General features: G+C 40.5%; 2 protein-coding genes across 2 annotated transcripts; both read left to right on the forward strand.

Moving 5' to 3' along the window:
* On the forward strand, positions 1-3,317 carry C1H21orf62 (chromosome 1 C21orf62 homolog). Its single transcript, XM_039557178.1, has one exon. The coding sequence runs from the start codon at positions 14-16 to the stop codon at positions 680-682; it is 669 nt and encodes a 222-aa protein (XP_039413112.1). The 5' UTR covers positions 1-13; the 3' UTR covers positions 683-3,317.
* A 272-nt stretch (positions 3,318-3,589) lies between these two features.
* PAXBP1 (PAX3 and PAX7 binding protein 1) lies at positions 3,590-27,306 on the forward strand. Its single transcript, XM_039557197.1, has 18 exons — positions 3,590-4,118; positions 4,890-5,018; positions 6,609-6,785; positions 7,872-8,093; positions 8,653-8,756; positions 9,136-9,356; positions 10,300-10,489; positions 14,521-14,644; positions 16,714-16,813; positions 17,290-17,405; positions 19,820-20,019; positions 21,442-21,586; positions 21,738-21,859; positions 22,432-22,508; positions 22,770-22,836; positions 24,335-24,481; positions 24,871-25,025; positions 26,228-27,306. The coding sequence occupies exons 1-18, from the start codon at positions 3,662-3,664 to the stop codon at positions 26,343-26,345; spliced, it is 2,871 nt and encodes a 956-aa protein (XP_039413131.1). The 5' UTR covers positions 3,590-3,661; the 3' UTR covers positions 26,346-27,306.

Here is a 27,306-nt window from a genome sequence, read left to right on the forward strand (position 1 = left end):
GGCACCAGTGCTAATGAAGCCAATAGCCTACCCTGCTTTCTCCATTTGTCTGGCTCTCATTTTGGCCAGGTTCCTTGGCATACACATCAGTTTTGTGAGAAGTCAGAAGAACCACACGCTAATTTTCACTAAGGAAAACACAGTTCGCAACTGCAGCTGTTCTGTGGCTATCCGTGACTGTGATTACTGCCTGGCAAACTTGATGTGCAACTGCAAAACAGTGCTGCCTTCTACCATGGAAAAAACTACCTACAACAGCCACCTGACCATCTGGTTCACAGACACCTCTGTGCTGGAGATGGTCCTCAGCTTCACAAGGTTGTGGGATTTGAAGCTGTCCTTCTGTGGCACCACTCCTCTCCCAACGGAATATCTGGCCATTTGGGGACTTCGAAAGCTCCGGGTAAACAAGGTCAAGGGACAATTTCCAGAGCAGAGCGTAACCATCTGCGGCAACAACAACCATGACAAAGAAGACTTGCTTGAGGTGCACAACAAAGACAGGCAAATGCTTGCACATATTTCTTTTCTGGATACCTCCCTTTTCAATGGCTATTCATTGCTGAAGTCATACAGTGTGGAAAACGTCTCTAGTATCATGAAGCACTTTCCCAGCCTCCCTTACTCTGATGTTTTCTCAACCTCAGATAACGAGAGCTACGTTGTAACATTCATTTACTGAGTTATTTAACACAGTCAGTAGTGAGAGGCATGGCAACCTGCTAAGAGTTAGAGGAATGGGATGCCTTTAAGTCTGTCTGGTTTGTCCAGGAGGAGCTGTTAGGGGATTGTGAGAGAACTCTACAAGGAAGTGTTTGAAGTAAGAGACTCATCAGATTAATTCAGCAAACTCTTTCTTACAGAACAAAGTAAATATGAAACAACTGTTTTCCAAAGCATTGTTAGAATATTTTTGTTTATATAGTCTAAGCTGAGAATTGAAATCTGCAGATAAATTTTGTTTTAAGGTTGTGCCTCGGACAGAAGAAGGCATAACCGTGTAGGTCCCATTGCAGAAGAACCCAAGCCCCCCAGAGAATCACTCAGGTTAGATGGCAGCTCAGCAGGTAAATTCACAGTTGCTTTGCAAGCTGCGAACTACTCCCATTACACTCAGAGATTTAGGAAACAGAGGTATTGGACTTCCCTCTGTGAAGGCAGGTATTTCCCTGCATCTGTCCTTTCTTCCTTATCTCACACATAATCTTTATTTCCAGATCACATGATATTCTGGGTTGGAAGGGACCCACAAGGATCATCAAGTCTAACTCTTAAGTGAATGGCCTATATGAGGATTGAACTCACGATTTTGGTGTTACTAACACTGGGCCAATCTCAGTGTCATCTTCAGTGCAATCCCCTGCTGACAGCATGACTGCTTCTGGGATCAGACCAGGCAGCTCAGCAGCTGGGTCCTGAAAGCTCGCAAGGATGGAGCCTGCACAACCTCACCAGGCCACCTGCTCCACTGCCTTGCCTGTCCTCACTGGCAAACTTTTTTGCATGTATGAGCCTCAGCCTTCCCTTCTCCAGGCTGAGCATGCCCAGTTCCGTCACACTTTTCTCACAGTCACATGTGCCAGCCCTTACCCATCTTGATGACTCTCCAATGGACCACTTCATTTGATCCATATTTTTCCAGGGAAAGGCTGCCACCTGCATGATGGATGTGCTGACACCTGCAATTTCCCCAAATGCAGGAACTCCCAACTTTTATGAAAATGACAAACTGCTCATGTTCTCCCCTGTGAGAAAGTAGAAATACTCAATCCAATGACTCTCATCTGACAAAGGAGGCGAGGCTTCGGGCAGTTTTCAGATGTGTTGCATAAGAAAGGTTGTCATTCCCTGAAAAACATACACCAAAGACTATTAAAATAGCTCAAAGGCTGCTCCTTGCCCCTGTCTACAGGATTTGCATTCTGTGAGATATGATTAAAACTGGATCCACCAATATAGTACAATAAAGGCTTTAAAATAGCAAGTCGTAAGAGCCTTGCACTGCCAGCAATGGATTACATGAAACTGAGATAAAATATAAGAAAACTTCTGCCAAGAGAAGCTGTGGCTGCCCCATCCCTGGAAGTGTCCAATGCCAGGCTGGATGAAGCTTGGAGCAACCTGATCTAGTGGAAGGTGTCCCTGTGCATGGCTGGGGGCGATGGAACTGGCTGGTCTTTAAGGGCCCTTCCAACCCAAACCATTCTGGGATTCTGGGATTCTCTGTCCACTTAGGGGAATGGCTATCAAGATTCTGAGGAACCAGTGCAACTGCTACAAGTTAAAGACTATTTCTATTTTAAATAGTCATATTGATATAACTGTAATCAATGATGAAGCAGTTCTGCTAGGAAGCAAAACTTAATTTTTCAGAAGACTTAAACACATGCTCGCCCCCCATTACTGTGAGCTTTCCCACTGAAATCAACAATGTACTAACTATGGAATTAATGGGGTCTATTTGCAATTGCAAATAGATTTAAGCACACCAGTGTTTGCAATCTGGGTACCAAACTCCAGACGTAGTTTCCTTTGTCAGCACCTTGGCAACAAACCATAAGCCTTTTCCCCCAAATTCCAAATATTTCTAGTGATACCTCTCATGACTGTGTATTACAGACACATAATTCATGTCACCTGCCCAGGAACCCCCTTCTCCAGCTGTCTGTGCAAGAGAAATAACCTTGCCTTCACAAACTAGCAACTCACCAATCCTGCACAGGATAGTGTTGTGTTTAAAAAAAAAAAAAGGGCTGGTACACACAAATATATTGATTTCTGAATGTTACCAATGCTTTCTCCTCAGCAAAGATCTGCTGCCCTCTGGTAAAAAATGTGCTTAAATCACAGTAATTCCCCATTGCCATGACAGCAGTGTCCAAAAATTCACACATGCAGCAGTAGCTGAGGATGTATGTATTCTGGCCTTGTTGGGAATAAACGAGGTTAAAAAATCCATGGGCTTTCTATCAGAGCAAATTAAAGTTCCAGTTACTTTTGCCCCTGTAGTGTTCTGAATAAGGCTGGTGCAAAAGACCTTTTACTCCAGTGCCCAAGTAAGTACTGCAGGGCTTTTTTCCTGGGAAGAGCAAAAAATCCTCAACTACAGAAATCCACAGCACCGATATTGCAGTGATCTTTCCAACGCCCCTATTCTGCTCCAGCGGATACCAAGAACCTGATTCTCCCAGTTCTATTTTATATGGCTTTGCCCTATGGAAGTACTGCATTAGAAGCTCACAGAGTTTTTCCAGAGCAACGTCTCCAAAACGTGCCTACGCCTGGTATAATAAAACTAATTTTGCATAACAAACTCATCTCGTATGACGAACCTTTTGTTTAATATAACTCACGTTATACTTACATCATCGCCCCTCCCACCCACCTTTCCCGCCCGTGTCACGCTGCTCTCCCGACACAAGATGGCGGCGGCCGTGAAGGAGCAGCGGGGGCGGGGCGGGCCGCTCGAGTCCCCGCTCCGCGCGCTCCCCGCCGCGCAGGCGCAGTGGCGCGCCCTCCGTCCGCCGGTGGCCGAGGCGGCGGCAGGGGGCGCTGCGGGCGGCGGTGCCATGCTCGCGGGGCCGGGCCTGGGCCGCGGCGCGGGGCGGCCGGAGCGGGCGGCACCGGGGCCTGGCGGGGCTGCCGGTCGGTGCCGGGCGGGATGTTCCGCAAGGCGCGGAGGGTGAACGTGCGAAAGCGGAACGACTCGGAGGAAGAGGATGAGGAGCGCGACGAGGAGCCGCCTCAGGAGCCGGCGCCGGCGGCCGGGGTGGCGGGGGAAGGGCCCAGCGAGGCCTCCATGCCGCTGGCGTCGGGCGCCGGGCTCCTGCCTCTGCCCGCCGGCTGCGTGCCCCTCGCCCTGCCCGGCAGCCCCGCGGCCTTCGCCTGCGCCGCGAGCTACGGCGCGGCTCTCGGCTTGGGGCTGGGCTTGATGGGAGGCGACCGAGCAGGCCTGGGGGCTCTGCCAGCGCCCGCTGTCCTGCGCCCCCCGCCGCCGCCGCAGCCCCAGCAGGGCAATGGGCTACCGGCGGCCGGGCGCCCCAAGGAGAAGAAGCGGCCGCGGGAGAACAAAGAGGTGCCGAGGGCCAGCCTGCTCAGCTTCCAGGACGAGGAGGAGGGTGAGGCGAGTGGTCGCTTCTTGCGGAAGGGACCCGGAGCTGCTCAGCCTGCACTGGGCTTCCCTCCCGCCGCCTGCGCGCCCCCGGCCCTCCTAAAGAGCCGGGATCCGTGCTTATTTTTTCAGGCAATCGGGTTGCCCCGTGTGCCGTGGGGTGATGTGGGATCACACAAGAGGGGGCGAGCCCTGAGGGCATGGTACGGGCAGCCAGGGATGCGCGGGTAGGGAGCCCCTTCCCCAGTCCGACCTGGCTCCTGCGGGGCCAGCATGCTCCCAGCGGGCTTAGCTGTGATGTAGGGCGCTAGACTGCCTCTGCTCTGTGTTGCTGGTGCATCACCTGTCTTGCGTTCACTGCACCTGGGTGGCCCGCAGGTTTGTGCAGGAGTAGGTGCAGCCCGTAGCCATCCCCTGGAACCATCAGTGTTGGCTGAGGAGCATCTATCCCGTGGCTTTGTGTCGAGTTTGTTTTAATCTGATGTGGCTGGTGTTCACGGGTCACCTCGGACTCACTGCCTGTTGTCTGAACAGTTTGTGTAGTTTTGAGTCGTCTTAGAAGAAATTATTTTGAAATCACTGGAACTTGGTTTCTAAGATTCGTGATTTGAAATCTTGATGGAAATACTGAAAGCATAGAATTTCATTTTAGACTGGGAAAGAACCCCACAATGTTTGTTAATGGCATTTGTGAAGTTCTAGGTACAAAGTTAAGAGATTTACTAAATAAGTATGCTTGACAGAGCTAATGTAATGTTATCCAATTTCTCTTTTAAAGAAACTGAAGAAGTTTTCAAAGTGAAGAAATCAAGTTACAGCAAAAAGATTGTAAAACAATTGAAGAAAGAATACAAAGAAGATCTTGAAAAATCAAAAATTAGAACAGAGGCCAATTCTCCAACAGATGGTAACTGCAAAACTAATAGTAACTTTTGTAGTGGAAAAGATGAAGTACTGTAATTTCATTTCTTGTTTTCAAGATGAATTGTTAGTCTTCTAGAAGATTTCACATTTACAGCTGAGGTAGTGCGCAGATGAAATGTGTTACTTGAGCCTTATGAATGCTGTTCTGCAGTTGGTGGAGAGCTCTTTGATTCTCATGTAGAAATTAACATAGAAGGATGAAACTTCTCAGCTCTGTTAGGTGGTTGTCAGTAGACATCAGTATTCTGAATTGCAGCTGTATTTATGACAGATGAGTTGCTTATTGAATTAGGAAGGAATTAACATTAGTTTGAATATGTACCTGTGCTTGTCTGACAGGATGTGTCCTTGTAATGCATTTTCTTTGAAAAGGAGGATTGTTGGGGTGAGCAGAGTGGTGGTCTTTGTTGTTAAGTTAATTGTTCAACAGCTGCCTGTTTCAGGACTTGGACCTTAGGGTAGATTTGATTAAGACAGCAGACTGAAAGTGTTGGAGCAAAAGGATCTCTTTAACAATGTACAGTCCTTGAGAGCTTGGAATAGAGCCTGGGACTTCAATTTCTTTGTACCATTGGTTTTTGGGAAGCTCGTTGGTAAAGTGCAGTGACTCCTTTTCCACTTACGTTTTTACATAGATTATGTAATGCTATGAGCACGAGTTGGGAGACTTATGATCTATGATTGCAATGATCTAGAGAGGCAAATGGGGGTTGAACATGGTGCCATGCAGGAAATACCCTTTTAAAATTTAAATAAATTATTTTTAAAGGTTTTGTCTGCATTTAGAAAACCCACAGATTCTTCCATATGAGAATCCTTAAATTGCCTATGCAGTGGTGTGGGGCACGAGCAAAACCAGAAATTACCATTTCTGTCGCTAATGTTCAGGTCCTCTGTGAAAACCTGGATTCTTGCTTCTGTCACAAAGATCCTTAAAACATTGCATTTTGCACATGGCTGTGTGGGCTTATTTTCAGTTTGTTTTGCTCTCCCTAATTGATATGGCTATAGTACAAAGACTTCAAGGCTACTACTGAGAGAGTAGCCTGGATTCTCTGAACAAGTGCTTGAGTCTAGAACCTCAGATATGTGCAGCTTGGCTTGGCTAGCTGGGTTTAACATACAGACACAGGCAGCAAGTACAAATAATATGTAATAAAATGTATGTTGCCCACCTAATGCAGGGTGTAGCCCAAGAGGAAAATGAAATGTTTTTTTGAAATCAGTCGGTTCTTGTGGAAAGATTTGGTGTAACACAGGCACTGCTTTCTCGTTGCCTATGTAAGAGACTTTGACAAGGTTGCACAAGGTTGAGTTCCTCCACTTTCTTAATGCTTAACAATGTGGAGAATGTTTAGTGGTTGGCGGGGCTTGCCTTGTCACATTTTATTTTGAGAGGATGTCTATGACTTAATCACAGTTAAGAAAGTGTATTTTCCTAGATCTCAAACAATAAAATTATTATTTAACATTTTCATTTGATTTTCACTTTTGGTTCTTATATCTTAAAAAAAAAATACATCTGAGTGATCTTTATAAAAGGAGTAAAACATGGACTTTGCTGTCTTGCCAGTTGAAGCACCACTAGAAAAGACAGGACAGAATAAGGATATAGGCCAAGAAGATGGGACTGCAAACAGTGAGCATGGTGAAGAAGAAATGGAAGTTGAAAGTGAGAAGGAAGAAGAAAAACCAAAAGCTGGTGGTGCTTTTTCAAGTGCTCTGTCATCACTGAATGTTCTTCGCCCAGGTTGGTTTTTATAATATATCTGATAAGTTACCAAATTATTTAGCCAATGTTTACAGCAGACTAATGTGTGTGAGAGATTAGGAAATAGTTTCCAACGATTTAGCATCTGAGAATTCAAGAAACTATTTTCTAAAGTTGTTGAGTTTTACTAGCCTTGTGAGAGAAAATGTTTTGCTACAGAGTGCTTCATCCTGATGTCAGAAGCAGGAATTTATCTCTCAAGTAGATGACAAACTATAAGAAAATCTAGATTTGGAATAGGTGACTTCACATGAGATTTAACTGCTTTCAGTTAAAATCTATTCTTTAATTCAAATGTTTCAGTTATGGTCTGCAAGGTATCTGAAATATTTTCCTATCCTGTTTTGTATACTGAGGTTCTAGTCAGGCCCTGAGGCCAAGGAAATCACTCTGAGAAATATTTTTGAAACTAGTTTGCTAACTGTAGTAGTCTGCTCCCCAAATACCAGATGGCTGTCCTGGGTCCACACATTGATTTATATGACTTAGGTAAGTTGAGTTAGTTTTGTGCTGTAGATTTTAGAGTTTTTAATTAGGTCTGCTTTTCATGTTTCCCCTTGATTGTACAATCTTCTGTATATTAATTGTGTCTGATTTGGTGTCCTCTTGATCTCAGAGCAGTAATCGTCTGTTGAAGTGGTTGATGCTTTTTATTCCCCCAAAATAAGAAGAGCTGGGAGCAGTATTGGGATAGGAAGTGACGCAGTCATGCACCTCATTTTCTTCCTCCCTTTGCAATAGTCAGCTCCTGTAAAGGGCTTCCTCTTCTTTAGGAATATTTCCCATAGGAACATCAGGCTTCTGCTCCTATGACATGAGCTGCTGGAAGCAGAGCCAGACTTTCTGTGATGATCCCAAATTTGAGGGTTTCTGTTCAGAAAGTTGACATGTTTAGCGTCTAAGGTGCTTGCAAAAGTTTTCTGAGTATGGATTTGTTTCCTCTCATGTTTTTTTTTTTTCCTGTGTGCAGAGATGATTTGGTAGGGTGACAGAGTTGAGCAATAAGAAATTGTAACACCTCTTTTGTTGCAGTGGTCGTTTAACAGTGCACACATCTGTCTCTAGGAGAAATTCCAGATGCTGCTTTTATTCATGCCGCTAGGAAAAAACGTCAAATGGCTCGTGAGCTTGGAGACTTTACCCCTGTTGACAGTGAACCAGGTAAAAGCCGCCTTGTTCGAGAAGATGAAAATGATGCCAGTGATGATGATGATGATGACGAGAAGAGGAGGATAGTTTTTACAGTGAAGGAAAAATCCCAAAGGCAAAAGATTGCTGAGGAAATAGGTAAACCCTTTTTTTGGAATGTCATCTGATAAATATTCACACTGTTTTCACTGCAGGTGCTGCCATTCAGCATTTTTAAACAACACTTTTTCAAACAATCTGGAGGTGTATTGTGTTTCTGAGGAATGTGCTTGTAAAATTTTGAGCACAAAACTATATTCCTGTGCACACTGCTGGCTGTGATAGAAACTTACGCTAAGGATCAGTTCTTGTTTTTCCTGTACTCTGTTTTTAGGAAGCATATAGTTGTGAAAAGTAAAACATTTGATATAGAACTCTTCTTGCTGGCAAGCAGGTAAAATAACCTTTTGGAAAAGGAGAATTAGTAAGACACATAGATTTTTAACATTAGAGGGTTTTACCAGCAGTGAATTGCAAATTTACCCATTGGATCTTTCAAGTGGAACACCTGTGCTAATAATTCACAGGCCAGTGTCCTTAATTCCTCATGAAGAGGAAAGGAAGATGCTCTGAGATGTTCTCACTGAGGCATGGCTTCAGGTTTTTGTATTCATGGCCCTTATGAATGCATTATCTTCTTTTTCTTACTTGTATGAAGGTATTGAGGGAAGCGATGATGAAGCTCTAGTGGCGGGGGAACAAGATGAAGAACTCAGTAGGTGGGAGCAAGAGCAGATACGAAAAGGAATCAACATACCCCAGGCATGTACATAATCGTGCACTCTTTTTGATTTGTTTCTGCAAGTATTGGCTAAATCCTTTACAAACTTGAGTAGTTTACAGAAGGCTGTTTCATCTGAGAAATTAAGTCTGTACATTCTGATGCTCTTTAAAGAGATATAGTGTAAGTATTCAGAATGATAATGATACTAAGAATTTGTCCACTTGTCCATTTAAGAGGATTTTTCCATTTACCTTCTTGAGGGCATTTGTTTCTTCTACCTTAGATGTTGGATGCTTAAACCCACTTGGTAATTGCACTTTGTAACTGTATCTGCTTACATTTTTCACACGTAAGAAAAATAAGTTTCTCCTTTCTTTAAAGCCTAATATAGTACAATTGTATTTTGTCTGCCCCTAGGTTCAGCCAAGTCAGCCTGCGGAAGTGAATAATGTGTACTACCAGAACACTTACCAGACACTGTCTTATGGTTCATCGTATGGCATTCCATACACCTATGCTGCGTATGGATCATCGGAAACCAAGTCTCAAAAAACAGATAATACAGTTCCTTTCAAAACTCCCAGTAATGAGATGACTCCTGTTACTATTGATTTGGTAAAGAAACAGCTTAAAGACAGGTAGGACAGACCATCTTTTTAGACTTAAAGATCTGTCCCCTAGGTTTCTGTTCCTCAGGTGTCTTTTAGTCTCGGTGAGCAAACACAGAGTTTCATCGCTGGAAAAGTACTGACTGGCACATCCATTAAAAAAAAAAAAGGCAAACAAAAAAGCTCAAAGTGAAGATGACATTGACACTTTGTTCGAAAATCTCCTTGGATTGCTTCTCTGGAAATGAAACTTTAAAAATGAGGCCATTGATCTTGTTGAAGACAGGTCTGAGTTGCATCTTCTGGACACTGCACAGTCTTATAGTGAAGAAATGAAAGGCCAGTGAGGTGTTTAGCTTATCAAGCTGCATTCCTTTAAACTGTGAATGAGAGATTTCCCCTTCAGTAGATAAAGAATTTAATTTTTAACGTATACAGGGTTTTTTTTTTTTTTGCGTAAACACTGTAATCTGCTTGTCAGGTATGCAAAAGGTATGGAATGAACAATGCAATTGCAGTGAGAAATCATATATAATGAACAGCTTGCACTTTACATGTCTTCGAAATTGGTTTGTATTCCCCTTGTAGTGTTGCAGCCTTTGACAGTGACTCAAGTTAGTAGAGGAAGAAGAATGCTTTGTGTAAGCTGTAGTTCCCATCCACCCCCAATCTGTCCAGCCAGCTTTTCCTTAGGGACAGCCTCACACCATTCTGTGCTATCAGCTCCTGTAAAAGTTTGTAGGAGTGGCCAATGCAATGCACTACAGCACAGTCTAGTAAATGAGTTTCAATCATTAGCCTTGCTGTTCATGAAGAGAGGGGAGAAGGTGACAAATAAAAGGTTGAGAATGTCTTTGCAGAATTTCCCATATATAAGCTCAGTACTTGCACTGTACTGTCTGTTTGATGTCTCAATGGTCTGAAATAGACAGACTTTTGGATGTAAATTTACTATTTATCCATTGCCCTTCAGGTTGGATTCTATGAAAGAAATGCACAAAGCTAATCGGCAGCAATATGAGAAACATCAGCAAAGCCAAGAGGACTCTACCAAGGCAATTGAAAGATTAGAAGGGTCTTCTGGGGGTATTGGTGAACGGTATAAGTTTTTGCAAGAAATGCGAGGGTATGTCCAAGACTTGCTTGAGTGTTTCAGTGAAAAGGTAAGGATGCAAAAACATTCATCTCTTTAAAAAAAAAAAAAAAAAAAAAGGTCTCTTATTACATGCCAAACACCACATCTCCCTCTGTTTTCGAAAAAAGTCATTTGAGAGCATATTCTTCAAAAGGTTTGGTTATTTGAGGATTGAAAAGAACTTTTTATCATGCTAAGCTGATTATCAGCAATCTCTCTTCCCAGCTCACTGACTTTAGATTGCCTAAAAACTTGCAGATTTTGTTTCTTCAGGATTTGATAGATACTCTGGCATTTCAGCTTCACTCAGATACTCCTTTTTACGTGGGTTGGATATCAGGTTAGCAAAAATAAGGGCTGAATTATGACATTGCTACTTCCTGGAGTGCTTTCTGTACACAATAACAGAGACTTGTATTTTCTGTGTTATTATAAACTTCCTCCTGCCAGATGTTTCTTGGTACTGCTCTGGAGTCTGAAGGAGAGAAGTTTTAAAACTAGCAAAGCTGTTTGAAGACACCCACACTTAAAAATATTATTTATTTCATGTAGTGTGATACTTTTATGTACCTCTAAGTCAAAAACTTAGTCTTTTTTCTTACATTATGCACTATGCTTTGATTACTTACTTTGTTGTAAATATAATAGGAGCTCCTGAATATATATATATCTATACATGTATATGTACATATACATATTAGGCACACACAGGAGCTGTAGAATTCAGTGAGCAGTATATAGGCTATTTCTTCATTGTCTTCTGACTTGAATACAGTAGTAGTGTAGTAATTTCTTAATATCTTGTCAGAATAATTGAGTAGTTTAAACTACTGCTTGCCTAGCCCATTAGGTGTGGGAGAGGAATAGAAAAGCATTCTGGGTGCTGATGGGTTAGACATTAATTGTCCACTATTAGTGGTATTGGGAGAGTCCAGTCTTCGTCCTGTAAAAGCAAAGAGTAACTGTCATAAGCAAACCCAGGAAGTGTGGGACAGTTAATTCACCCAGCTGACTGATTAGTAACTAATTAGTTGCAACTGATTGTTCACTTAAGAAGCCATATTCCTGAGTCTGTATTAGCATTAGCTGTTGAAGGTTAATAACTTTCCTAGGCAGCTCTGGCAGTGGTCATTACCCAGATGGCTGAATTCCTACTAAAGATAAGTTTTTATATTACTACTTTGAGATAAATATGTATTTCAGAAGTCAGGTTAAATATCTGTGTCTCTATTCAGTGTTTGCTTTCTGAAGACCTTTTGTTAAATTACTTTTGTGATAACTATAATCCATGTCTGGAGGTTCTCCTTGATAGCATAAGGTGTCTTACTCAAATATTTTTAAGATGTGACTTTTATCATCTCAGGCTTCTTAGGGGCATTCACAAGTTTTGCTGGTTTCAGGTGGAGGCTGCTGCTGTACTTGTATGTAAAATGCATTGCGAAAGCAGCAGGTGACGTGGTCAATCTAACAGGAGCATTTCATGTATTTTGATACTGTTTGGCCAGATAATGTGGTTTGGAATTCAGTGCTTGCAGCATGACAAAAGTACCATCAAATTCAGAACCAGTAGCCCACAGGACACTGAAAAGTTTTCTAAAGAGGAGATATTGGAAGGGGACAAAATCAAGTGAGAAAATCAGTATCAGTTTTTATTTAAATTAAATGCAATAGGACAGTAGATTGTTCCAATCTTTTGAGTGTAGAGATAAATTACCTTCAGCTTTTTTGTACAACCTGTGGCCCTGACTGCTTCATATTTAAAGTGTTGTTATTATTATTTATAATAATATATGTAGTTATTATAATATACTTAAGGATATGTGCATATATATGTGCGTAATAATAATACCGTATGTGTATATACGTATATCTATACATACATATATGAAAACGTATCTTTAAATACAATATTTTGAAGAGATTCTGAATGTTAATATCACTTTGCCCATTCTTAAGGGTCAGCAGAGAGTATAAGAAGACAGCTATTATGCAGATGTTAGAAAACAGCACTAGAAAAGTCAAATCCTGTATGATACCTTTTTTTCCCCCATAAATAAGAAAACCAATAGAATGGAAGATGATTGCATGACTTCCTTCAGAAGTAATTACTGTCAAAATCATGCTTTCTGAGAAGGCTGGCTCGTCGCAATGGCATTTTTACATTTTGAATATTGCAACGTACAGTGGATACAGAAATATTGAATTGTTCTGGGCATACGTTCGACAGCACAAATAGATGAACTGTTACTTTACCTGCAAAAACGAATTACCAAAACATGCTCTGTGTGTCAGAATTATCCTTGTGATCTAAATGTTTAGAGACCTTTCTGCTTTTCCACTGTGTACAGGGAAAGTGAACAAAAAATCCCCTTGAAAATGCTGAATTTAAGGTACTCACTAAACAAAACAGGGAATGAGGTCTGTAACTTTGTAGTAGTCAGTGAAATTGTCAGCCACTCATTAACCACAGTACTGATTATAGAAGAATAAGGGCTTCTAAGTCTCTTGTATTCTAAATGGGAAGTATTTTGAGTGGATTCATATGTCTGAATATATCACTAGGTTTCTTTTTTAATCCTGAGAAAATTACAGAAAAAACTGCTAGGAATGCTTTGAAAAATTTTCATTTGACCGTTCAATGTTAGAATTTCCTCTACATGTTTAAGAGAAGAAGCTATATTTTCTATGGTAAACTGTAGTAAAATTAGTATTTTTTATTATTTCTGTTTTCAAAACTGTCTTCAATTCCAAATATAAACTTCTGGCACTTGGAAGTTTATTCCCTCCTTGTCTTTCTCTCTACTCTTTTCTCCAAAAGAAAGGTGTGCGTATTTTGAGTTGGTGCAGAGCTGCTTTCATTTTAATCCCTGGAGCCCAGTTTATCCCACAAAGCTAACACCTTTTTCTCCTCTGATGTGTGTGTCAGTCTCAGTGAGCTGAAATGGCCCTGTAGCTGTAAACTAGAGTCAGATTTTACTGAAGGAGGTTCTTTAATAGCTGCTGAGTCACCTTCTAAAACACATCAGGAAACAGTTTCTGATTTTATCTTTTGTTTTGAAAAAAATGTAATCCTGGATGGTAGGCAGCAATGAAATATAAAAGGCTGGAAGACTGTGGAGTAAGCATACGTCTCAGAGGTAAGGAGGACATGGCTTAAGTGTTCATACCAAAAGGACTTGCCTTTCCAAATTAAGAGATTGTGAAAACTTCTGGTTTGCCTTTGAATATTTATAATGATCTAATTTTAACTTGTCCCAGGAAATGACAAAATAAAAAAGTGAACAGTTTAATGCTATTTAATGTCAGGAAATTCCCAGCTGTCATAATATCTATTTTTGTTAGAGATGCTACTAAAATAGTTCATTAAAGAAAAAAAAGTGACAGGTCTGACTTGACCTACCTGAATTATTCAAGGTTATACTTAATGCATAACTTGCACGAATGATACTGTTTTAATTTTAGTGATAATCTAGAGGAGTATTTGATTTGAATTACCTGTTGGCATAACACCCTTATGCAGGGTTTGATTTCATTTCAGTAATAATATTTCAGCATGTGCTAATCAGAGTTAGAGCAAAACAATAGCTACTGGCTTCAGTAGGTTAGATTGATGGGTGGTTTTTTCTCTGAGTACAGTCAGGTTATTTTCTCACTGAAGTATAGAATTCTTCTACATTCTTATTTAAAGATAGAGAAGAAATAATTGATGTCGGAGAATTGCAGACTTTTACACACATGTAACACACTTGGTAGGGAAAGCAAGAGTACTGGAAAGACTATTTCGCACTCTGAAATGGATGTCTGGCTGTGTAGACTCATTCAAGCCACGGAAGCTGCTTTCAGAGTGCTCGTGCTCTGATTGGAAGTTGCCAACATTAAATGTATGCATTTTCCCCACACCTTGAACTATCTCCTGGTGCAAATGATACAAACAAGTAAAAGGCAGGAGTTCATGCTGCTGGGAGCACAGTGGCAGCGTTTTGCTCCGGAATAGGCTGGGACCCCAGAAGCTGAGCAGCTCAGGATCCGGGTATTACGTGGTGTGTTGTATTTTTACAGGTGCCTCTGATTAACGAACTTGAATCTGCAATGCACCAGCTGTACAAACAGCGAGCTTCCCGCCTTGTCCAAAGACGACAAGATGATATTAAAGATGAATCTTCGGAGTTTTCAAGCCATTCAAGTCAGTCCATCTTGAAGGTTTTTATTATTCATTAAACAACCTTGTTTACTTAGTATGACTTAATTGAAATGTAAATGTTTAATGTATGACTGTCTTAAAGTTTATTCTTACTCTTGAGATGAGTAGAAGCAAGCTTAGATGGAAGTTCTCTAATCTGTTTTGTTTTAAACTCCAAACCGCTCTAACTCTGACTTCATCTTTCCTTTCTGTTTCTCTTAACTGTATTTTCTCTTTCCTAGCACTAAAAATGTATGCATGGTGGCAGTGGGAGTAGTGGTAGCATGTGACTCCCCATTTTCTTCTTACATCAGGACTTCTTAAAAATTTATTTTAACCTTCCTGAATCTATATAAACATCATTTAACATGTACAGTTAACTGTATAAAGCCACAAAGCACTGGGCTAGACTTCCGTCTAATGTTCTGTTTTGTAGCCAGCACAAGTATTTAATTTCAGATGCTTAACTGGTAAATTAAAGAACTGGAAGGCTAATCAGACTAGTACAGTGATCCTATATGAAGTACAGTTTAAGAATAGCCAGTTAAAATTCCTGCTTACTTTGAATTTGTGGATGGGGGGATTCTCACTGAGGAGGTTTCTTGTGGTGGCTACTCTTCAGTATGTAAAACTCCACAAAAGCATAAATGTTGACTTGGATGGAAATACATGTTTCTTGGAGGAGGTTTTATTCAGTGTATTAAATGAATGGATGAAATACCCTATTAATAGGAATCCTCTTTATGCTTCAGAGAGCTTCCCATTTTTAAAAATGGCTTTCTGTCCTGTTGCTGATGTAAAATCCTATAATCAGTGCCATTTCCCTGTTCTGCCACGGTTGCCAGAGATGAAATCTTGTTAAATACCATTAGCTAGAACTCACTGAAGATGATAAAGTGTTAGGATGTCAGAGTGTCAGTGTTGGTCGTTCCTTTATAGAGTGGTTAGCATACATAGTCTTTTTAGGACTGTGTTTGGAGTTCTAGGCATCACATGGCCTTGCAGTTTTATCAGGAAAATGCTGTTGTGAGAACTAGAAACCTAATATATTAGAAACCTCTTTCCTGAAAGAAGCTTAGAATGGATTCTTTTATACTGAAATTTAATGATGGGATGGCAGTAGTTCTCATTGCTGAGGTTGGGTTTTACAGAAAGATCTTATTTAGTATCTGGAAATTTAGAGATGGCTCTCAGTAGTTCAGGTATTGAGCTGGAATACTGACATAGATCATAATTAATAGTTTAAATGATGAATTTGTAAATAGATTTTGTCAGAACATGTAAATTTATTCCTGAAGTTTGGATAGGCTGTTGTTTAAGTGTTTATGTTTATACTTTAATGGGTGGACTTGAGCAGTGGCTAGCATTCAGTCTACTGTTTAAAATTTACCTGGAAAGGAGGAACTGGAAACACTCCTGTCTGCTATCTGTTATTTTAGCTGTGTTGTTTTCTATAGCCAGGAACAAAGATAATCAGAGCTTGAAAAGAGGAGGGAAGATGGCTTATCTTTCTGTAGATTTTGATATGTTTTAAACTTTAAGCAATCTAAAGCATATAAACCTAGAAGCACTGTGACTAGAACTCTGAAATATTATATATTCTTGCTCCAGTCACTCTTGTCTGCTTTCTTTTTTGTTAGTTTTCTTCTCAAAAATTATGTGGTGAATGTGTTTATGTAAGGAGCACTCTTTTCTTGGACATTCCATTTAAGCTATTTCTGTTAAAACTGTTGACTTTTATGTAGTTTGGCACTGTTGTGAGAGGGATAAGAGTGAAGTATGGTGACAACTATTTGACATTTAAGTGGAAATTTTTCCAAACTCCACTGCTTTCTGTTTTAACCTCTACACTTGGTGAATTCAAGCTTCTGGGGGATGTTGATGGGGGGTTTTTTTTGCTTGGTTTGTTTTGGGGGGTTTTTTGTTGTTTTGTTTTGTTTCTTTAAACTTTGACTTTCTATTTCAAAGTACTCTTAGTTTTAAAAGTGGGTAAAAGGCTCTTACGAAACTGCCTACATCACATTTATAAACCATAAATAAGCATTTTAATTTTCATTGATGTAATTTTACAGATAAAGCACTGATGGCACCAAATCTTGATTCTTTTGGGCGAGACAGAGTGATCTATCAAGAACAAGTCAAGCGTCGAACTGCAGAAAGAGAGGCTAGAAGGTAGAGAATGAGATATCTGGTCCCTTTAGGAGTCTTTGTCTGCTTGCAAGATAAAACTTTCCTGTGTGACATGCTAACATGAGTGGCAATGTTTGATTCTTCCCTGCAAAGGGAAGAAAACACTACAGCTGGTAGTGGGCAGAGGTGTTCTTATTTATCCCAGCTTATCATGCAAGTGTAAAAAATATTCCATGATACTGATTTAAAATCGCTAGAAGAAAGCTTAGTAAATACATTACATATCTATATGGTCTCTGCTGGTTTTGTTTCTTTTCATTGTTTGAGGCAGCAGCATAGTGGAATGCTTGAGGTGGTGGCACAGCAAAAGTTCTTTTCTGCTTGACTTTCCTAGAACTAAAAGGACAAGCCTAAGTGGGTGTATTCATTGTATAGATGGGGAAAACAGCTGGTTTCTATTGCGTTAGTATAGCTGGTTTTACAGGTGACAGCTGGCTTATATTGCTGCTCCTTTCCAGAGCTCGCCGTAGACAAGCGAGAGAGCAAACTGGGAAGATGGCAGATCACCTTGAAGGCCTTTCCAGCGATGACGAGGAAACTTCAACAGATATCACAAACTTTAACTTGGAGCGAGGTTAGAAAAGCTACCCAAGCTTTTATCAGAGACTCACAGCATGGTCTGGATTGGAAGGGACCACCCAGTTCCAACCCTCTGCCATGGGCAGGGACACCTTCCACTAAACCTGGTTGCTCCAAACCCCATCCAACCTGGCCTTGAACACTTCCAGGGATGGGGCAGCCACAGCTTCTCTGGGTAACCTGTGCCAGGGCCTCACCACCTTCACAGGGAAGAACTTCTTCCCAGTATCTGATCTAACCCTGTTCTCTGTCAGTGGGAAGCCATTCCCCCTTGTCCTCTCACTCCAAGCCCTTGTAAATAGTCCCTCTCCATCTTGTAGATTCCCTTCAGGTACTCTAAGGCCACAATTAAGTTACCCTGAAGCCTCTTCTCCCAGTTGAATAATCCCAGTTCTCTTATGTAACAAAATACCAAATATTCAACAGGAAAAAAAAAAAAGATCCAAATGCAGCCCTATTTATATATTTCACCATATTTTGGGAGAAGTTTAGGAACTTTTGATTCCAGGATCATCACTGTGACCAGAATAGTCTCTATCACCAACCTGTTGTGTTTCTTGTAGCTGACTGAATAGCCCATCCTTAGTGAGGTTCTTTTTATTTAATTCAAACATGCTTGTGCTGGCAAGCAGTAAGCTTTTGGACTGCCAGAAAGTCTTCCTTCCAATTTGTAAAATAGTTTGTCATTCTTGAAATACCTGTTTGTCTTACTTGTGAAATTTTGAAAACCTCAGTGCTTTAAAAATCTTTTTTTGGCTCATGGCAAGTATTTAGTAGAGTTGTGAATAAGCTTCTAGAAGTGCAATGACAAAAACTTTGTAGAGTCTTGTTGCAGCCTGGCAAAGTTTGCAAATGATAGAAAACAATGTTGAATGCAAATATTGTGGAAAAATCTTGTGGTACAATTAGCATTTGCTCTGATTAAAGAGAATCGAGTTAGAAGAAGTGAGGAAGAGGAGAGCAGCAAGGATCACATACACAGAATTGCTTGTGTTGTATTTGAGGAGGAATTGAATGGTTTTGGTCTCTTCAAGTAGGAAAACTATCGACTTTTCACAGTATGAGAGCTAGGGACCATGAAATTAAGTGATAGGATAGGTTTAAAATAAAGAGGTCACTTCTCACAGTCAAGGTAATGGCAAAGTCATTGCTGTAGGTGGTTGTGGAGACCTGAAGTATGAACAGATTGGAAAAGGAATTAGATGAACTGTCTAGCTGTTAGGTCTTTTGGAAGTGCAGACAGTTTCCACACCTTTAGTTGCTGTCTGATTTACTGCAATTTTATGATTGCACTGATTTACTGCATACAGGGAGAGCTTGTGGATAAACAGAGCAACTGTTCAGGGTTGTTAGGTGCTATAATTAACTTTGCTAAATTAAATTATATAGATTCAAACCTCAATGGGGCTGAATTGCACTTAGTAACTTGGCGGTTTATGTGTGGAAAAGCATTTTGTAGAAATTTGTTCAGTTTCTGAATAAGTATAGTATTTATAAAGCTTTTTTGCTATTCTTCGTAGCTCTCATGTTAGTCCAGAAACAGCAGTGAAACAGAGGACTCCACTTTGGACCTACTAACTTTATATGTAGTGTCTTTTCTTAATCCCAGTATGAAAAGTGTGGTTGTATGACGTAATCCCCTGTTCCCTCAACCTGTCCCTGCCTGCTGTGTGTACTAGTTGTGTTCATTGTGTATGGGTTACTCGTGTAACCAAATATTGACAACCATGGCTGCAGCAAATAATGACTGATTAAAATGAAACTAACCCTGAGAAGTAGAAAAGATGAAGGGAAAATTATATAGAGAGAAAAAGGTCTGGACTGCATAGAATACTGGTACTGTAAATACAAAAAAAAAAATAGAAAAGAAGGTGCTAGAGGACTGTAATCACTGACCAGGGCTAAGAGGCATGTTCTGGGCAACACTGTAGCATGGTGTCTGCCAGGACCCACCCTGTCTAAACTGCCAATTCAGTCGGTTTATTTGAGATGCCCTCCTGTTTTTGCCCTTGGATAATCAAAGATGTAGAATAATCTGGGTTGGAAGGGGCCTGGAGATCAGCTGTTTGAAACTCCGAGGCAAAGCAAGGCCAGCTTTGAAGTTAGATCCACTCTGAATACAGCCCAGTACATCACCAATCCTAACTATGTCTGGTTACTTAAAATCCTTCCATGAAATGTTTAAAGTAAGACCTGTGATAAAACAGTCTATTGGAGAGTACTCACGTGCTCCTGTTCTTATAGCTTTGTGTGTTTGAGGCAGGAGTAACTGAACTTTTAAAGGTGATGGGGTTTTTTTTGGTTTTGTTTGTGGGAGTCAGCTTATGGCAGTGAGCATCAAAGAATGTCTTGAAAGAGGCATTACAGGGAGTAGGTGATTAACTTCTTGTTCCTTTTCTCCCCTGCCAGATCGTATATTGAAAGAATCCGGCAAAGTTTTTGAAGATGTTTTGGAAAGCTTTTACTCGATTGATTGCATTAAGTCACAGTTTGAAGCTTGGCGCTCCAAGTACTTTGCTTCTTATAAGGATGCTTATATTGGCCTCTGTTTACCAAAGTTGTTTAACCCTTTAATCAGACTTCAGCTGCTTACCTGGACTCCTTTGGAGGTAAGCTCCTCTGCAAGCAGCTCCTCTACATTAGCTGCTACATGGTGGTTCTTTCACACTTGCGCAGAGCAAAGTAAATTGCACCTTTGATGTGTGCTTCTCTTAAAGGTGTGTTCTAGGGATGAAGTTTCACATGGGCATCTGTCTTGAGGCAAAGCTTTTCTGGGGGCTGCCCTGGACTGGTTGATCCTCTGTGTTCCCAGCAGACTGTAGTTCAATTTGGCACATTGCCAGTTCCTTCTCAGGGAGTGGTGTACACCATGTCTGCAGCTGCCCATGGTAGTGGGTTGGAACTAGGTGATCTTTAAGGTCCCTTCCAAGCCAAACCATTGTATGGTTCTATGAAAATACATTTAGTCTTTAAAATACTTCAGAGAAAATTGTGACTCTAGATACGCTGTTTCATCAGAAGTGGAACTTAGAAGCTTGTTCTTATGTGGAATTAAACTTGTGTCTCTAGGTTATGTATCTTTTTCTCACCTACACCTTCATACCCTGTAGAATTCTGGCTGGCCATTTCCAAGTCTTCCTCACAGTACTCATTGCCCAGTTATTAGGTAGAGAACATGGGAAAAGCAGGACAGCACTGTGGCAGCCCAGTATCCCTGGCACACATTCGTTGTCCAGCCTGCGTACGTATGCTTTCATGAGATGCCACCAGGACAAACAGTTCAGGTGGCTTTTGACTCCCTCTCTTCCTCCTTTTTTCAGAAGTGTTTTTTTTTTTTTTTCTTATCTACTAAGAGAATATCTGCAGAGGGGATTTTCTGTCAGCTCTTCTCTGAGTGCAGAGGAGTGCATGACTCCTCTTCAGAGAAAGTTCAGAGTATTAAAGTAATTTTATTAATTTGATGTTTGACTTCATTAATCAAACCAGGAAAAATCTAAGAAAGATGCCCTCATTAAATTTAAAGCAGTTTTTGTGCATTCTCCCTTCCCCCATGCTATTTCTCTGAGTTTTCAGGTTGACAAAACAAAGCTCATGTTAGTTGGAGACATGGTACATAATTGTCAAGTCTAACTGTATTCACTACTCTCTGTTACTGGTGCTGGTAAGCATTTTGTTAAGTTAGAAAAATTACAAGGTGCTCTTAAAGAGAGGTTTTAAATCCAGAAGGCGTGGTTTTATAATGCAGCACAATTGAGGTGTACTTCTGACTTGGTACCCTAATCTGTAGGCTTTTGTTTGGCTCAGGTGTAAGTAGAAGTTAAAATCTGTGGCAACTGCTAAAAAATAATCTTACTTCAGCCATCGTCGCTTTTCATTACATCTACTGACTGTGCTGGTAGAATGAATTGGTTCATTTGGCAGAATGTTTTAAAGCTGTTTTTCTGAGTATATCGTACTTGCATACATAATACTTCTATGTATTGACTTCAAATCTTTGTTTAGGAATCTAACTCCAATGCTTTTTTTATTAGGGCAAGTGTCGAGATTTTGAAACAATGTTGTGGTTTGAGTCGCTGCTGTTTTATGGCTGTGAAGAGCAGGAGCAGGTGAAAGATGATGCTGATATTTCACTATTGCCTACCATTGTAGAGAGAGTTGTTCTTCCTAAATTAACAGGTATAGGCTTAGAAAATGGGAGGAAAGGGGTTGTGGAGTTTGATGCTTGTTTGTGCTTTCAGATTTTACTGTTTCGTAAATAATTGCATGAATGTCTCAGTACCTGTATTTGAGTATTTGTAAAGTGGAGTAATTCTTCAATCTCTTACAGTAATTTCTGAAAATATCTGGGATCCCTTTTCGACCACACAGACATCTAGAATGGTAGCAATTGTACAGAAACTAATAGATGGATATCCCTCAGTGGTGAATGCAGAAAACAAAAATACACAAGTAAGTTGTTGGGTTTTTTCCATGCATATGTTGCATAAGTTAAGGAATTTGAATATATTTTTAATACCTTATGTTGGGAAATACAGCAAGAAAAAGTATTTTTAAATTATTTGATGCTCTGCAGCCTGATTGTGGGGAGTAAAGTATGGTGATAAATTAGAAGAAGAAACTCAATGGAGCCTCCCCAAAATAGATACTAGAGGTAAAAAGTACACCAGATGTATTAAGACTTGTTGGTCTCCAGTTTCATTGTAAGGATTGGCTACAAATACTCAGGCTTTTCTTTTTTAGATCTTTGCAGCCTTTTCAAATGTTTTGCCTGGAAATTGGATTGTTTTACTTGCCTTCTTTGAATGCAGGAACTGGTATTGGGAGTTCAGGTTTTAATTGAAAGTGTCAAATTTCAGCTCTGTCAATTATTACAGACTTCTTTAAGACTATTTGTGTGCTCAAATCTGAATCTATGTTTACAGTTATGGTCACAAGTGTTCTTTGTTGCTTTAAAAATCAGTATCTGAGTGTTTAACTACTATGCAGTACATTGGACATTTAAAAAAAATTATCTGTTTCAGATGCTTTTAAAGGCATTGTTGCTAAGAATGAGGAGAACACTAGATGATGACGTATTCATGCCCTTGTATCCAAAAAAGTAAGTTTACTTTCAGCTATGGTGTTAGACCTTTCTTCGCAAGTCACTGTCTTCTGTCCATAGTTAACAGGGGTTTTTCCCAGTGTGATTCAGTGCCTGGATACAGATCTTTTGTTATCCTGCTAGGAGCATTTAGCAAAGGCAAGAAGGATGGAAGGGAATATTTATGGAAATGAACTGTGTGTTGGAAGGAAAAAGCCAGCAAATTCAAGACAGAGGTGTGGTCTTGGTTGCTCATTAAAGAAATTTCTTACTTTCCAGCATCTTAGAAAACAAGAACTCTGGTCCATATTTGTTTTTCCAACGTCAGTTTTGGTCTTCTGTTAAGGTAAGTCAATAAATACGTCCGGTAAACCTTTGGTCTAAGACAGTGTAGCAATAAAATCCTCCTCAAATTTGTGGAAAATGGTAGATGGAATCTGCTTCAACTTCATTTGCAAAAACTCTTAATTCCCGATTCTTAGTCTTTGATAACATACTGTGCCCTCTTCACGGTGTGTTTGGTCACTAGTGGTGTCCCCCAGGGCTCAGTTTTGGGCCCAGTCCTGTTTTATATCCTTATTGATGATCTGCATGAGGGGATCAAGTGTACCGTCAGTGAATTTGTGGATGACACCAAGTTGGGCAGGAGTGTTGATCTGCTGGAGGGCAAGAAGGCTCTGCAGAGGGACCTTGGGATTGATGAGGCCAGTGAGATGAGGGTCAACAAGGCCAAGTGCTGGGTCCCTATACTTCGTCGACAGTAGCCCCAGAGCTGCAGGCTGGGGGCTGAGTGGCTGGAAAGCTTCTAGGCAGGAAGGGCCCTGGGGGTGCAGGTCAGTGCAAGCCAGGTGGGCAAGAAGGGCAAGGACACCTGGCCTGTACCAGCAATGGTGTGTCCAGCAGGACCAGGGCAGTGACTGTCCCTCTGTGCTGGTGAGGCCACACCTCAAATGTTGTGTCCAGCTCTGGGCCCCTCAATTCAGGAAGGATGTTGAGAGGCTGGAGCATGTCCAAAGATGGGAATGGAGCTGGGGAAGGGTCTAGAGGGTAAGTCCTATGAGGAGCAGCTGAGGGAGTTGGGGTTGTTTAGCCTGGAGAAGAGGAGGCGGTGCGGGGGGACACCTTGTCACTGCCTAACAGTGGGGTGTGGCCACATGGGCTCTGCTCCGAGGCAACCAGCGACAGGATGAGGGGAAATGTCCTGAAGCTGTGCCAGGAGAGCTTTGGGATGGACATCAGGAAGAATTTTTTCACAGGATAATGAACCATGGGAATGGACTGCCTAGAGAAGTGGTGGAGTCACATCCCTGGAGGCATTTAAGAAAAGATGGACATGGCATTCCATATTCTGGTCTAGTTGGCAAGGTGGTGTTTGGTCAAAGAGTGGGCTCGATGTCAGGGGTCTTTGGTTTTGTAGATGAAAAGGTTGTCAAGTGGAAGCACCATCATTTCAACTGGAATGTTATGGGGTCACGTAGCTTACTCACCCTGGGTTTTTTGTCCTGGTGCTTGTCAGAATAAAATATACTACTTTGGGGAATGCAGGAGCTCAAAGCCATGGCTATCATAGTTTATTTCCAATAAAAGACTGTGAAGAAAATTAACTCCCAGCTAAACAGAAAAGTAGAGACTGATGTTGATCGAACAACTGCTCTCCATGATCACACAAACAGAGCTCTTCTCTGGAATTTTCTGTTTAAATTGCAGCAGCAAGGGAGGCTGTATTCTGAATAGATTTGCAAAGCATTTTAAAGTAGTAAATATTTTTAAATGTTCGATGTGTTTGATCAACTCTGTTTTCAGTACATTTTGGAACAGTTATTTTCCCTGTGTTGTATTTTCAGTTATTGGGAAACTTTCTCCAGTGGTATGGAATCCTGTCAAACAAAACTCTCCAGGAGCTGTCCATAGATGGGTTGCTAAATAGATATATTCTTATGGCTTTTCAAAACTCAGAGTATGGAGAGGACAGCATTAAGAAAGCTCAAAGTGTAAGTAAAATCAAACAATGTTTAAAGTAATGGATTTCAGCCGAAAGGAAAATATAGTTAAAACTTGATGTTGCCTATGAAATCTTGGCTTTGATACCTCAAAAGTTGTACTGTCAGTGAAAAGTAGATTTTTTTTTTTTTTTTTTTTAGTATACAGACTGAAGAAAGAACCTTGTCTGGCTCATGCCTGTAGATTGATTAGGTATACTGTGGGTTTCAGTGCTTTGTTGCTTGGATTTTGGTGTGCGTTTTTTTGTAGTTTTCTCATTTTTTCACTCAGTTCGGTCTTGGGACTGCAGTCTTACTAGGCAGACTTCACAAGTCATGTTACATAGCTTTTAAAATTTTTGTTATGTTGTGTTTAACTTCCTTTTTCCTGCTTTTCCTAGGTAATTACTTGCTTCCCTAAACAGTGGTTTGCTAATCTAACAGGAGACAAGACTATTTCTCAGCTAGAAAACTTCTGTAGATACCTTGTTCACCTGGCTGATACAATTTACAGAAACAGCATTGGTTGCTCTGATGTAGAGAAGAGAAATGCAAGGTAACTTACTTTGAGTTAAAGCAGTTGCAGTTCTTGTGATTTGTTTTATTTTGGCAATGCATGCAAACATGGGTAACTCTCTCCATTCTGCTGTGTGTCTTTGGAAACTTCTTTGAATTCACGTTAGAAATGTTACATTGTGGTAGATGGGGATATTTTTAAGGTGTCTGAAAACAGTAACTGCTGGAAATACTGAAACATTGATTTTTTTGCACTACTCCGATGTGTCCTGGATTCTTAAGGAGGTTTATAAAAAGCAGGGAGAAGGACTTTTTATATGAGAAGATACTGTCAGGACAAGGGAGAGCGGCTTTAAACCTGAAAGAGAAGATATTTAGGTTAGATACTGGGGAGGAGTTCTGGCTGTGAAGGTGGTGAGGCCTTGGCACAGGTTGCCCAGAGAAGCTTCCCATCCCTAGAAATGCTCAGGGCCAGGTTGGATGGAGCTCTGAGCAACCTGGTCTACTGGAAAGTGTCCCTGTGCATGGCAGGGGGTTGAAATGAGATAAGCTTTAAGGTACCTCCCAACCCAAAGCATTCTATGATTCTGCCAAATTTTGTAGCTACCATGTTTGGACTGTTTCATCTTGTGAGTCTGTTGCTGATTCCTGTATAGTGGCTTCTAAATTGCAAACTCTATTTTGTATACAGTTCAAAAGTTCTGACTATTTACACAACCAACTAGATGAACCTGTTTTAACTGAGATCCCAGTCATTTTACTTGAATCCAACGGTCAGCTTAATTAAAAGTTTGGATTAGATATGTTACTGCTGGCCAAGTAACTGACGTGCTATGGGAACAGCAACAGCACAGGAATGAACAGTCTTCCAGTCTTGGCACAGTCCTGTGTTTCAGTGTAATAGTTCGGGATTTAAGTTTATTTAAGTTTCTTAAGAACTGTTTTCTTTTGGTGGTGTGTTTCTAAATTACCAGATGAAATGATAACTTGGTAAAAGTTTTTATTGGAAGAAAAACATCCAGTTATCCTTGTTTTCATAACAGGTTCTGATTTGATTTCTGTCTTCTGTCCTGCTTTTTCCCAGCATTTAACAAATCTACCATTACCCTCTTTAAGCAAATATAATAAATCTGTAGCAGGAATATGAAATATATGGCTCCATAATGTAGTCTTCTGTTGGAAAATTAATCAATGTAATTGATGGTTCTGTTTCTGTATTGACTTCTCCTGCCTCTTTTTTAGGGAGCACATCAAGCAGATCATAAAGCTTCTAGCAAGTATCCGAGCCCTGGATCATGCCATTACTGTCGCAAATGATCACAATGTAAAAGAGTTCAAGATTCTAATAGAAGGAAAATAGACTTTTCCCACAACTCATTTTGAGCTTTAAAACCATTCCTGATGTGTAATTTATGTACATATGTAAAGTTTCTTAAGCTGTAAAGTATTGATCTTTGTTTTAATACAAAGTGCATTCTTATATACAGCATCCTTAAAAATAAAAATCATTAACTTCATTAAAAACAAAAATGGAATCCCAAGGTTGTCATCTTTCCAGAAACCAGATTTTCCCTCATGTTTCTCAAAATCTTGTTTATAAAAATACTCTGTGCCCATGATCAGTTATCATCTACTCCTGTTAATTGTTCCATGGTTAACTGGAATGTGTATAATATATTCTGTGTAATACAATGTATGCATATATTTATACCACCATGTTGCTTTCACACTGGATATAGAGATGTTGTACTGTTGCAATGAGCTTTTCATTTGCTAAAAAATACTTATTTTGACAATAAAATGATCGTATTATTGGTCAAAAGAGCTGGTAAAACATTCAAATATGTGAAAAGTCACATGAGTTGAAGAGTAGGGACACACTGAAGTGGATCCTGACCTTTTAAAAGCAGCTGTGCTGCACTCCAAGTGGAGTAGCTAAAAAGAGATTTGCATTCAGAATATGGAACTCTTAAGACTGTTCTTCAAAAGGAAGATCTGAATCAATGCTGAAGGTTTTTTTTTTTTTGATACAGGCAAACACTGAGAATTTGTTATTATTGTGCATGTGTAGATGGTGGCACTTCCTAAGCTCCAAACACCTTTCATTTTGTAGGAGTAATGGTTTACCTCTGAATTCTGGACCCTCCTTCCTTTTCTAAGTTGCTTAAGTTGTGTCAGGGTTGGGGGAGTTTGAGTTTGGTTTTTTTGTTTGCTTTGTTTTTTTGATTTTGTTTTGTAATGTCATTCATGGAACCTGTTTCTTCAGGTTAGTGTTGCTAAAGATATGGAGCAAAATGAAGGTGAAAAAAACCTTTGAAGTA

This window comes from Corvus cornix, chromosome 1 (assembly GCF_000738735.6).
Source record: "Corvus cornix cornix isolate S_Up_H32 chromosome 1, ASM73873v5, whole genome shotgun sequence".
In the NCBI taxonomy this organism is placed as follows: domain Eukaryota; kingdom Metazoa; phylum Chordata; class Aves; order Passeriformes; family Corvidae; genus Corvus; species Corvus cornix.

Bases quoted from the DNA above. Each gene is read 5' to 3' on its own strand.
- C1H21orf62 (XM_039557178.1), top strand. From the start codon at position 14: ATGAAGCCAATAGCCTACCCTGCTTTCTCCATTTGTCTGGCTCTCATT.
- PAXBP1 (XM_039557197.1), top strand. From the start codon at position 3,662: ATGTTCCGCAAGGCGCGGAGGGTGAACGTGCGAAAGCGGAACGACTCG. The intron at 20,020-21,441 runs GTAAGCTCCTCT...TTTTTTTATTAG, and splicing joins TTACCTGGACTCCTTTGGAG to GGCAAGTGTCGAGATTTTGA. The intron at 22,509-22,769 runs GTAAGTTTACTT...CTTACTTTCCAG, and splicing joins ATGCCCTTGTATCCAAAAAA to CATCTTAGAAAACAAGAACT.